Source organism: Amphiura filiformis, chromosome 6 (assembly GCF_039555335.1).
Source record: "Amphiura filiformis chromosome 6, Afil_fr2py, whole genome shotgun sequence".
Lineage (NCBI taxonomy): Eukaryota > Metazoa > Echinodermata > Ophiuroidea > Amphilepidida > Amphiuridae > Amphiura > Amphiura filiformis.
In genome coordinates this window covers 61400243-61414400 of record NC_092633.1, presented here as the reverse complement: position 1 = coordinate 61414400, position 14158 = coordinate 61400243, and the positions used below count along the sequence as shown (strand labels likewise).

At 37.4% G+C, this 14158-nt stretch overlaps 1 protein-coding gene across 1 annotated transcript in view; it reads right to left on the bottom strand.

Moving 5' to 3' along the window:
- The window catches only part of LOC140155767 (ATP-binding cassette sub-family C member 4-like), a 56151-nt gene that overhangs the window by 26285 nt on the left and 15708 nt on the right, over positions 1 to 14158 (bottom strand). Inside the window, 2 exon segments of the mRNA XM_072178730.1 lie at positions 1531 to 1690; positions 2202 to 2295. Coding sequence (XP_072034831.1) covers positions 1531 to 1690; positions 2202 to 2295 — 254 coding nt within the window.

The following is a 14158-nucleotide window of genomic DNA, read 5'->3' as shown; positions in this document are numbered from 1 at the left end:
ACCATTTAGCAACAAGCAGGTACTTGCAGCCTACAAGCGCAACCATTATTCATACCACAACAAACCGCTGCAGCCGTAATCAGGTTGACCAAAATTATCATACGGGTAGCCAAAGACAACAGGCAATTAGTTCCTTGCTCTGGAAAATTTCAAGCCAGCGTAATTTTTGCAACAAACATAGATTGCACCATGGGCTCAAACTCACATCACTAAACACCAATGAACCAGTCTAGCGTCGTAACGCCTTACCAATGCATCAAGAGTCTAACACTTTACAGATATTTTCATATGCCAGTTTGCTCGAGCCCCAATCACGCCATTTAAATTATAATTTCTCGAGCTTGCATCGTTTATTTCCGATCCTCGCATATATTAATTTGTGTTTCGCATTGTCTTACGCCCTGCTAGGGTGAAGCATATAGGCCGCCTCCTTCTTCATTATTTAATATATAATTGGCCGCTGAGACACAATGAGAGAGTTATCATGGGGACTTAAGTTGAGATTGCCCGAGTACCGACTGTGAACTCAGGTAGCACAGTGGTAAAGCTCTGGACCGGTAATCCAGCGACCGGGGTTCAATCCCCGCTGAGTCCTGATTTTTCTCTCTCAATATTTTCATATGCCAGTTTGCTCGAGCCCCAATCACGCCATTTAAATTATAATTTCTCGAGCTTGCATCGTTTATTTCCGATCCTCGCATATATTAATTTGTGTTTCGCATTGTCTTACGCCCTGCTAGGGTGAAGCATATAGGCCGCCTCCTTCTTCATTATTTACTTTACCGATTGAGCGGTAACTAGATAGCTATACAAGATATATGAAGGTGAAGATCAAAGTAAGTTGTAGGCGGTATCCTTTTTCTTTTATTTTTACAAATCATTAATTTGAATGTGAGACAGTAAGCATTTCACAGACAAATGAAGATCACTTTATCTGCACACTGTAAATAGCTCCTTAACATTGAAAAATATTCATAATTTGTGACCTAACACAAGTAAATGAGGCACATGGCGTCAATTTTGCATTTTAACATAAGCACTAAATATGGATTAAAATACCTCAACCAGGGTTACCAGTTTGAACTCAGTAGCAAATATTATAATATTTTGTAATAATTATTATAAACATCCTTGCATTGTATATTAAAAGAGGCTCCATTTATATTAGCAATACACAAATGTTGCCAAGAACCATTGAAATCACCTACAATCCCGGTCATAAGTTGTTCGAACACTTGTGTAAAAGTAGGAATGTTTTAACCCGTATTTTGGTTATACTTAACATACTGAAAATTAGCTTTCTTTGATGTAAAGTCCTGTTACTACAACCCTCCCCCTTCCTCACCAATCAATGTTTGATGTCTCTAGTGATGCATGACAAAAAAATCAACTACCAACATTGATCGGGGGAATGGGGGGCTTAATTGAAGTACTCATGTTAAAGTATTCTAACAATTATGACCGGGATTGTAGATCAACTTGGGTAAATGCTTCTTTTTCTATGTCTGGATAATTGAAGACTTTTCTTACCTTAATTTGGAGAAAAGTCTCCCCATGTACGCTTGGAACGGACTTAAGAGACAAAATATGACAGGACCTAGTAGAGAATATGGGCCAAAAGCAGGCCATAATAGCGCTGATACGATACACAGCTGTAGAGGTGCTATCCAGAGATAGTGTAGAAAAATCACACCTGTGATGGAAAACAATAATATTGAGAGAATCTATGAAGCACACTAAATTTGACATAATACGCATTTGAAGCACCTTGGTCAGTCATTTTCAAGGAAAGGTGCAAATGGGAATTTACACACCTTTACATTCAAAATTATAGTGTGTCCGAGGTCAAAATCAACATAACCCTAAATTGGGCCTCATTTTATTCAGGTATTTAATGGAATGTAGTTGACAAGGTGCATTGAAAAGTGGGTGCTTAGACACTAGTCACTCTAAACATTCTCTAGGGGCACTTATTAGGGGCGAAATGCTAATATGGTAGATTAGAATGGAATCCAAATTAGCTAGTCTCATTTCAAGAGGCATATAGACAAAAAGGAAGCAATTCTTTATGTTGCTTGATATCATTTTTGCTTATACAGGCTGCTGTACGTATCAAAATGATTGTTACCTATCAAAAATACAACATCGGATCTCCTTGATGTGATGGTAAATATGTTATGTGGAGTCTTATGACTGTTAGTTTACCTGGTCAAACCTGTTGACATCATTGGATAATATGTTGACCAGCTGACCGACTGTTGTCTTGCCTAATGCAACGCCACTTAGACGAACCGCCTAAAGAAACACAAAATGTACTCAACATCATCAATATCAGTTACCAATTCATGTTTTCTAGCTCTTTTGTCACAATTTTTCATTTCGGATAAATATAACGCACAAATCAATTGAGCTTGTTGTAGCAACAACTTATTACAATTATGTTGTTTCAAACAAGGGTGTAACAAGATAACTACAATCTCAGATCAAAATTAGTTGAACACTTTAAAGGCCTACCCATGTAATTGGAAATGGTCCCCCCTTCTACCCAGTCCAAAGTTAGAATGCACAATATGCTCGTCATCACCATATATTCTCCCAACATTGACTGATGGGGAAAGGGAGGGGTTATGGAAGAGGAACATAAAGCAACACTATTATAAATCTTAGTTTTAAGTATAACTCAAATAGTATAATATTTACATCTTAATTATATGCCAAATCATGTTTTACTTCATTCAGCTCAACAAAGTTAGTTACTTACCATTCCATCAAAGGAAAAGAAAAACAGAAAAGTTTTGTAGTACAGACTTTAGAGATGTAAACTTCATCTCAAAGTCATCTTAATACCCTGCATTTACACAATTCTTTTTTTCCTTAAACTTTGACAAACATAGTCTCAGTTTATTAATTAGCCAGTCTCCTATACATACCTTGCATGAATAACACAATTACTATAGAATATTGAGCATAGTGAAAAGGAGTGGAAAGAGCTCTATTCAGGGTTGCAAGCGGGTGTAGGGTTATGTGTGTTGGGGTGGGGGAGAGGGTCTGCACCCCAGCCATATTAATTCCCAGAAACTAATTGCATAAAGTACATGTCATTGGTGTGGTCACACAAAACATGTCCATGTTTTGAACACAAAATTCACCTTTTTATTTAAACAAATATTTTTAGTCCATATCAAGTTTTTATTATTTAATGAGTGATGAATTCATCACAATTCCCAACAAATTTTCCTGTTGACTTGAATATTAGGCTACCTGACAATTACTAAACTTATGCTACTAAAAAATTATGGTATAGCTATCAGACACTGTACGATTGCTGATGATATAGTTATCCTTCCAGTGACCAGTGTTCACTCAGAGCCCATATGAAATGAAATGAGGTGCAATGAAATATAAACTACAGAGAGACAGCCTATACTTTTCTTTGAACATGTTAATGTGGATTTTATGAAGAAATAATTATATAGTTAAAACACATATATGTAGTAAAGGATTATAAGAAATGGAGTTGTATGAGGTGCTGATATGATGATGTAATTCAATGAGCAAATCAGAATCCTACCTTATGCAGTAAACAGCGCCAAATCAGGCAGCGTGAAGGGTCTTTGCAAAATACTGTTCTCCTACTTACTTGTTGTTGTAATCCATTAAAGCTATACATGTCCATGGCAACTTACCTTTTATTTCACACTGATTAAATTATTTCACACTTTTCCTTTTAACACTTCACTAGCATAAACCATGTAACTACTATCAGGGGTAGTAAATACTATCAGCGATAATTGAACTCTCGTTGAACAAAACGATTCATGATTCATTGTTTTAACTACTTTATAGGTACACATCAAAGGAGAATCACCGATTAGCAGAACAAGAACACCCAAAATTCATCAATATTTAGACTTTTGCAACAAGCATAGATGTGTTACTGAAGCAGACAAATGGCAAACGTGAAAGCGATCTGATAAAGACAAGATTGGACATCAAAACACAGAACAAAAGTACGCAAGTACTTTTATTATACTTCTGGTTAATACCTCTGTCCAATGTGGTTTACTTCGTTCGGGCTGCTAAAGCTGCCCTCGCGAAATAAACCACGCAGATGACGCGCACGCATCGTTGTTAATCAGTGATGAACGGTGAAGGAGACTCTACTTGTTTCAATGGAACTTACGTAGTCCCGTTCATTTGCGGGTGAGCGGGATGCGGGTGGGTTTTTACCCATAGGTGTGTTACTTTTTGCGGGGTAAGGGGTGAGTTACAGCTTACTTGCGGGTTGAGGAGTAAGTTACTTGCGGGGTGCAGGGCAAGAGATGTTACTTGCGCGATGTAGGGCGAGTTACTTGCAGGGTACAGGACCAGTTACTTGCGGGGTGCAGGGCGAGATACTGGCGGGTGCAGGATCACCCTGCAAACCCCCAAAACACCCTGCACCCTGCAATGGAAATGCATATCCTGTGACACAAAAGATACAGCACTAGCAGTAGCGTACGCAGGAATTTTTCAAGGGGGGTGTGATGAAAAAAAGAAGTTAAATGGCCGCGTAGCATACATCGCGTCCCGCTTGCGCGACGCAAGGGGGGTGTCTGAGGGGGGGATGTGCCCCCCTGAGAAGTAGGAAATTTTGCAAAATGAATACCTAATTGAAGTGATTTGGTGGACCATTTTGGTAATAGTGTGTAAAATTTTAGTCTGAAAAAGCCAAAAAATTGTGAAATGATGGTCCAAAAAGCCTTTTGTGAACAAGTTTTCCCTTTAATTGTAGGCCTATGATTTATGTTAAATGTCGAAAGCGAATATGGCCACTTGTTTATCCACTACGCAGGGGGTGTCTGAGGGGGGATGTGCCCCCCTGAGAAGTAAGAAACTTTTGCAAAATGAAGACCTAATTGAAGCGATTTGGTGGACCATTTTGGCACTATTAGTGTGTAAAATATTAGTTTCAAAAGCCGAAAACTCGTGAAATGACGGTCTATGAAGCCTTTCGTGAACAAGTTTTCCCTCCTCAGAAATGTTGCAAAATGAAGGTCCAATTGAAACCATTTGGTGCATAATTTCAATGCAAAATACTGTCTAAATATGCTTTATTTTAACATATTCTTTTGAAAAGCGATTAGATTTAGATTACAAAGTAAAAATCATCTATTCGCCACTTGCACGGTTCCGCCATTATGCACTATATGCGGGAGAGCCTCGAACTGGCAGCATACATGAAAGGAAGAATTACGTAACCTTACACAGAATGTTATATGACTGGTTCAATTCCCATTCATGTATGCTGCCAGTTCGAGGCTCTCCCCGCACATAGTGCATAATGGCGGAACTGTGCAAGTAACGAATAGCTTGCAAACGGTTTTCAGCTGATAACATGGCGCAATGCGGTGTAAGATATGCAAAAGCGGGTTGACAATTAAAACTTTTAAGTACTTTGCTGGGGTGTTGGTGTAAACATATATGTCAATTAACAATTAAAACCTTAACGTACGTACGTTGCCAGGGGTGTGATGATGGGGGGGGGGGGGTTGACATGTACCAACAATTAACACATTTACATATGTTACCGGTCAATACCGGTTATGGGGTGAGATAATTTGTGTGGGGTTGTTAAGGCTATAGGCCTATGATATTATTGTGATAATATGTCCCCTATGCCTTGCTCATCTCCCACCTCTCCTCCCCCTATCTCCCTCCCTCCCTCTCTTTCTCTCTCTCTCTTTCCCCCCCTCTCTCTCTTTCTTTGCCTTTTCTTTTCCCTCATTTTATTTTTTTGACAGATCCAAGGGGGTGTTTCACACACGTAACACCCCCCCTGCGTACGCCAATGAGCACTAGAACTCATCAGGATTTATCACCCTGCCAATGATCACTCATTCATCTACTTGATAACAGAAGCGCCACACAATAAAACATAAACCTCTGAAACAAGAATCAGCTTCCAATACCAATATCTAACCAAACTTACAATTTATTTGTGACATTTGCCAAATGCCAGGCAGAACCCATTAGGTTGGGGACAAATTTAGTTAGGTTTGCATGCCGCTTGAAAAGGAGGGTCAGTCGGTCATGAAGAAAAGGAAGTATGAGCATATCACCCCCGTCATATATGAGCTTCACTGGCTGCCTTTAGAATTTCGGATTCAGTATAAGTTAGCTGTTCTTGCTTTTCGGCACTTTGAAGATACATTACCAACTTATCTGTCTGCTGCGCTCTGCACGTACAAACCAGCTCGATCACTTCGATCTTCAACTGAAAGATTATTGAAATCTCCCTGTGTTAATCTTAAATCGGCTGGTGAGCGCTCCTTTCATTTCGCTGCTCAGGTTATTGGAATTCGCTTCCAAACAGCCTCCGTAACATACATTCGCTTACTCAATTCAAAAAGCAGCTTAAAACGCATCTTTTTCTTCATGCTTTTCCGGATTCACATATGTAACTTGTTTGTCTTTATTGTTTGTGCGCCTTGAGTTCTTTTGAAGATTGTGCGCCTACTAAGAACCCTCCATTATTATTATTATTATTAATATATTTTATTTTAGGTATTTTGCATGATTAACAATGCAAGCTATCTGCAACGTGAACATCATTAGTTCCTGCTATATGAAGTTATCAAGGTTGTGACAGATGTGGTAACTGTTTTTGGTTGCCCCAAAGGCCTCCAACTTTTTTGAGTCAAAGGTCTTGATTGTGCCATGTTCAGTTGGGAAACCATAACCAAACAAATATTTTTCCACCGCCTTAGTGCACAAAACACTTAATCAAAGGCATCCCTACTATAAAACAGTCAAAACACACTGCAATCAAAACAGTCAAAACACACTAAGCAGAATTGGTAATTCAAATATAATTGTGCCATCATTTATAGTGCAATTATTTATAGTGCATAATACTATAATTTGTTGATCACTGTAACCCAAGACAAACCATACAAATCATAAGCAACAATCAGACACTTGCACCCAAGATGTATACCGTACTCTATATACATACTACAATAAACCATTGCACCCATGATCAAATCCCTGGATAACCAATGCAAGCAGTTAGTAGTATAACCTAAATCAGACATCAACTGTCATTTCAAATACAGACTATGGTCTTACAGTACACTGTATTGGCTTTACAAGAAGGAAACCAGCCTACCTTCCTATATACAAATGCTGTGGCACACACCCTGATTTTCATGCCTAATCTTGATATTCTGAAATGATACTGATGACCCGTGACTAAGCTACATATGATGCAGATGGAGAACCCTCCAGCAAACCCATAAACAGATTTGATATCCAAAGATGGTGATGGTTGAGTTGACGCAAAATGAGATACAATATGAGATATGAGCACCGGGAGTAGGAGCATCCAGCAGCTCTGAAAAGTAAGGGAAATATGATAGTATCACAACCATGCGAAATTGAAAGGGTTGAACCTACCTTCCTATATATAAATGCTGTGGCACACACCCTGATTTTCATACCTAAACTCCTTGCACAATAATGATAATGATGATATGTTATCAATCGACAGATGAGAAGGATGGAGAACCCTCCAGCAAGCCCATACACATTGACACCCAATGATGGTTCAGATAACTGAGCTACGATATCAGATATGAACACTGGGAGTGGAAGCATGAAGACACACTGTAATTAAACAGAAATGGCATCATAGTATCACCATCACAGTCAGGAGTGTTATCTACAAGCGGTATCTTCAACAGCCTAAAATGCAGCAAATGGGATAGTATCGCTATCGCAATCTTCAATGTCTGTAAAAAGATGTCCTAATTATATATAAACATCTCCAAATAATCTGAAATACAGCAAATGGGTTCATGTAATTGTAAAGTAATCACCATCCTCTGTCTGTGTGTGCATCATGCTCTATAGATAAACCAGTAAAAGTCGCAACAGTCAGTCCAAAACACTCCTGCACACAATATGCTACACTTACAATTTCTGTAAAACAAATTTATACAATTACTTCATTATTGTACTACTGGTTAATTAGCTCAGAAGAAGTACTACATAATATGATGGCAACTACATGTACTTTCGTAGGTCGTATGTTATGGCACACACTATCATTTTCATGCATGATCTCACAACACCATATTGATACGGGTGATATGGGAGCATGTGACAGATGACACAGATAAAAAACTCTCCAGTGAGCCCATACAATACTTTGCTACTCAATTATGCTGATTATAGAATTGATGACAAAGAAACTATGATTTGAGATATGATCACCAAGAAACACTGGAAATAAAGGAATTTGATTAATATTGGTAAAGATATGTTTACTTGTTACAAAGTAGCATGCATAAACCTTCAATAAGTCAAATTTACATTAAAAGAGACCATTCATGGCAACACCGTTATAAAAACCTATTTGGCCGATTTGACAGCACTATCTTTGACACCTGTAAAAAGATAACCTCTAAAGGTATGTAACATTGCAACATATTCTGAAATACAACAAATAGCTATTGTAATCCATACCATCCTTAGCAACTGAATAAAGTCATCATTCAAATAGCTCATCACAGCAGATAAGCCACAGTGTATCTCACTACAGTCAGTGCCAAATGCAATTTTGAGACAAGGATCAAGTGCAACACCTAAGTTCTTAATAGAAAGCACAGGAGCTATTGTAGATTCACTAATCTTCAGGTCAACACGCTGAATGTTTTTTGTTTGTTTTTTAGACGAAATAATAAAGAACTCTGTCTAAGAATCATTCTGCCTAACATCCGCAATTCAATTAGCAAATCAGAATCCTACCTTATGCTGTAAACAGCGTAAAATCGGGCAGCGTGAAAGATCTTTGCAAAATACTGTTCTTCTACTTACTAGTTGTTGTAATCCATCTAAGCTATACATGTCCTTGGAAGCTTACCTTTTATTTCACACTGATCAAATTATTTCACACTTATAAACAAGCATAGATGTGCTACTGACAAAACAAATGTCAAAGATATCATGGAAAGGGTCAAGGAGGCAAAGTGGAGATGGGCGGGACACATAGCTCGTAGAGACGACAATAGATGGACAAAGAGGTTAACGGAATGGCAGCCAAGAACAGGAAAGAGAAGGGGAAGACAAAAACGAAGATGGCGTGATGGTCTCACATCCTATCTGGGTACAACCTGGGCAAGAGAAGCACAGAACAGAAGCAAATGGAAGCTACTTGAGGAGGGCTACATCCGACAGTGGGTGACACAGCCTGTGAGGAGAAAGGAGATGTGCTACTGAAGATATGCAACAAGCATAGATGTGCTACTGAAGCAGACAAATGGCAAACATGAAAGCGATCTGATAAAGACAAGATTGGACATCAAAAGACAGAAAAAAAGTGCTTGCTTGCTTGCTTATTTCGGGTGGTTTTCCCAAACTACGACAGCTTTCCATAAACCCATAAACAGATTTGATACCCAAAGATGGTGATGGTTGAGTTGATGCAAAATGAGATACAATATGAGACTGGGAGTAGGAGCATCCAGCAGCTCTGAAAAGTAAGGGAAATAGGATCGTAGTATCACCATCACAACCATGCATAATTGAAAGGGTTGAACCTACCTTCCTATATACAAATGCTGTAGCACACACCCTGATATTCATACCTATTCTCTCTGCACAATAATGATAATGATGAAATGTTATCAGATGATAGATGACAATGATGGAGAACCCTCCAGCAAGCCCATACACATTGACACCCAATGATGGTTCAGATAACTGAGCTATGATATTAGATATGAACAACGCGGGTGGAAGCATGAAGACACACTGTAAAAGCGAAATGGCATCATAGTATCACCACAACAGCCATGGATACAAGTAAGGAGCGTTATCTACAAGTGGTATCTTCAACAGCCTAAAATGCAGCAAATGGGATAGTATCGCTATCGCAATCTTCAATGTCTGTAAAAAGATGTCCTAATTATATATAAACATCTCCAAATAATCAGAAATACAGCAAATGGGTTCATGTAATTGTAAAGTAATCACCATCCTCTGTGAATCAAGATAAACCAGTAAACGTTGCAACAGTCAGTCTGTGTTTATTACATCATTTTAATAAGCGCCCACAAAAAATGACAAACTTAAGCACCTGGCGGCACTAATTAGGTCGAATACGATAATAAGTTGCCAACTTGATGACCAATGCATGGTAGGAAGAAGGATGAGAAAGGTGAATGAGCAGGCTCTGAAATAGAAATTTTTTAGATGACTGATTTAAAATGTGTAATTTTGATAGAAATCTACCTAACTATATTGATGGTCATTTGAAAATAAAACCTGGAAAAAATGGCAATCTAATTATTGCTTAAAATGGTTTAATCCACGATGTGCAAATATTCTTAAAGGGACAAAAAGAACAGAAATTGCCAGATCTGGGAGTCATGTTACCCAGCTGTATGCCTCTAGTGAAGCCACTGTGGTCCAATGTCATCCTGTAAATTCTAGAAGAAATTCAAAGTCATCAGGCATTAAATTATATTAAAAAGTTAGTGACTATTTCAAATTTTCTGATGTTATTACATGTATGGCTAATTCTCAGTATGTATGTACACATAGGTAGGAGCTGTCTTATTTACTATGGAAGGTGTCCTGTTGAAATAAGTAAGCTATAAATATTAAATAATAATAATAATAATAATAATAATAATAATAATAATAATAATAATAATAATAATAATAATAATAATAATAATAATAATAATAATAATAATAAAAGCAAGCTATAAATAATAAGCTATAGAATTTTATTATAAGTTATAAAATAGTAAGCTGTAAAATAAGCAAGCTATAAAATAAGCAAGCTATAAATAATAATAAAAGCAGGGATGCCAGCATAGCCATTCAATCTACAATAGTATAAGAAGCACAACTGCACACTGCAAGGCATAACCAGGGGGGACAGAGGTAGACTCTTTCAAATATAATTTTATGTTAAATATTTCCATTTTGCTTGAATTTTACTAACTACAATATTTCGTCCTTGACATCGGAGGACTTCATCAGGTATGACTGATATGTTCATCTGATCCCCTTTCCCGTGAAACTAGTTATTTAACTCTTAGTCTCTTTTCGAGTCTTCAAAAGAGGATCATAGACGTGAATTAGGAAATATGTCCCTTCTTCTCTGTTCATGGTTTTGCTCCATCTTCTCCTTATTTCCATAGCTTCCTGCACTTCTCCAGACTTTGTTATGCTGAGTAAAATTTGTTTTGTCAAGCAAAATGGAAATATATACCGTATTGTTTGTAATAAACGCTCCCCCTCTAATAAACGCCCCCTTCCAATTTTTCTGTAAAAATTGACAAAAGTGCGAACATTTCCATGACATATCATGTAGGTAAGCTTAAAACTTGCATCAGTCATGTCAGTCACGATCGCTAAATTGAATGGACAAAACTTTTATGACTCAACTTCCATCCATTTCATTGCCTAATTATGGTACAATTTCAATAATTCCGTGCACTTACAGGTGTAATTTTGTTGTATTCCCCACGAAAATGTCATTTTCCGTGGTCACCGCCATCATGTTTAGTCGTAAATCCCTCCTTTTGATAGGAGCACCATCGGGAAATTGAACACGATTTTAAAGCTTTTTTCACTGACAATTCACTTCCAATAAACGCCCCCCTTTTTGGAAAAATGCAACGCCCCTGGGGCGTTTATTACAAACAATATGGTATATTAACCAACAAACCTAATGAATCTATTCAACAGTAACTTTATGTTTTAAAAAGGATAGAAAAAATGACAAATTTCTGCTAAATCAACTCCTTTTGGATACCTGGCTTTTCCTTCTAAGCTCAGACAAAATTCCCAATGGCAGGCTTTAGTCTCCATCTGCACTAAGAAGCTTTATTTGCAAAAAGAAGACTTACAATTAAAGTGCATTAATCTACTTCCATTCATAACCAATTTCTGCTAGAATTTAAGAACCACAGTTCTTAAATTTTAAGAACCAACAACCTGCACCAGAACCACAAATTCCAAGACAGACTAATTATCCACCATTTTATTTGTATATGGCCATGTGTCTTATATTGGATACCTTAATAGGATGGAAACCTGACATTTTTCTTGAAAAAGTGTTTTTCCTGATCCAGACTCAAACCAAAAGAAAGAACCCCAGTCTGTTTCAACTCGGTTAGGACTCCCCCCGATCGGGCTAAACCCGATGATATAAGCCCCTATTTGCAGCGAATAGTAAATTTTGAAAAATGTTCAATCCGATCTTTCGGTCCAAGTCAGTCCGAGTATTTCGGATTTTCGGATTGCCCCGAAGGGATTATTACAGATGTATGTATTAGTGAATTAATTGGTTTTTATATTTTTATTTTTATTTATTGGTTTAGATATTTTGTCCAAAATGGTGAACTTCATTCATGTACTAAATGCTGTTGCCTTACCTTTTACAATGGTCCATGTTTTCTTACAACTTGGGTAAAAGTGTTTATCGAGAGAGACTCAAGTGGATTGCCTACCTATTGGACAATAATTCCAGCATACATCCATTGCGGTGATTCAGAAATTTCAATGTGCTTTCCATGTCAATGTTAATAAATTCTCACCACAAAGAACATTGTGCTGAAAATGACATCTATGAAACTAACCTTTACTTGCATGATACCACTGAAATTAGATCAGCTAATTCAATTCTTGTTTTTAACTATTTTTGTCTCTTGATGATAAGTTGTTGCATTGAATGAGGCCGTATTGAGATATTTGTTATTGGAAGTAATGGTTAGCCAGGAGGGTAAGAGTGCATAAGGGTAATGTCGGGAGGGATGTCACAAACAATGAAAATAATAGTATACCACCATCACTCACTGCATTGTGGATCTGTTCATTGCTGTATTCTAACCAGCATTGGATTTGCCACATTTATTTTGAGGAGCTAACAGTGTTATGTAAGATTGCAAGATGTATTATATTATAATGAAAGACAAGAGATAAAAAGAATTTATCGCGTCTGACGTCATCTGTCAATCAAACTCGAGCACCGTTTGTTTACAAGTGTCGTGATGATGACTTGCTGAACGAGGCGGTATAACCGGGCGCCTTATTGTTAATTTTGCACCTTCAAACATGCAAACCATCTCAAAAGTTAGGTCTTTATAGTACTTAGGAAACTTTCTTTCGCGAAGGCACCATGTCAACAATGCTTAGAAAAGCTGCTTTTTGCCTTGTAAAAGTATGTAATTTTTCGCCATTTGCTGCTATTCCTTTTCTCCGATCAGCACCAGATAGATCGGTTTTCCTTTTACACACTATTAACCTGTGTAAACCAATCAAGGATCATAATTGACAGTGACACCAGACGTGGTAAATTCTTTTTATCTGTCTTTAATTAGGTTCATCTGGATTGATGGGAATTCATACTATCAAATCCATTTTTAATGACATACCTTGTTACACTTTTATGCTACTACACAGCACTTCATCAGACTGGCAACCTTGCTTCCTCTTCTTTCCTGAAGTTGCTGGTGGCGCTAGAAGCTTCAACGGCAGCAACTTCAGGAAAGAAGAAGCAGCAATGTTGCCAGTCTAATGAAGTGCTGTGCGTACTGCATATAGAGCATGAAACTGTAACAAGGATTCTAACATAATGCCAGAGAACTTTATCTATTCAGGAAGGATGAGTGGAATTACGTAATGAATCAGTGATGTTATACCATCATTTACTGATGGTATAGTGGCGTGCAATGACCAGATGAAAGTGTGATGACTGGGAATAGATATGACTATGCAATGCAAGCAGCAAATTCTGGATTGAAGATGCTTAGAATTATGAAAATAAAATAAAAATGTTATACTGTGTTATTACTATACTCACTACAGAAATTGAATGGACGATGTTTTATTTGTCCTTGTTTTTTTATCTGATGATTCTCTCAAAACAAGATTCATTAGATAAGTATGAGCAATAAAGTACAATAGACCTTTTCAGCCATTGATTGGAAATCTTGAGAAATTAGTTCAGAAAGAATTCACATGCTATAAACAAAACCACTACAACCAATCACACACTGGCAATGTTAGATGAGCCATAAAATTTGTATTATATTGCAAATTTCAAAAATTCAAAATTATTTGATATCAAAAGGACATTCCTCGATAATCAGAATTCAAT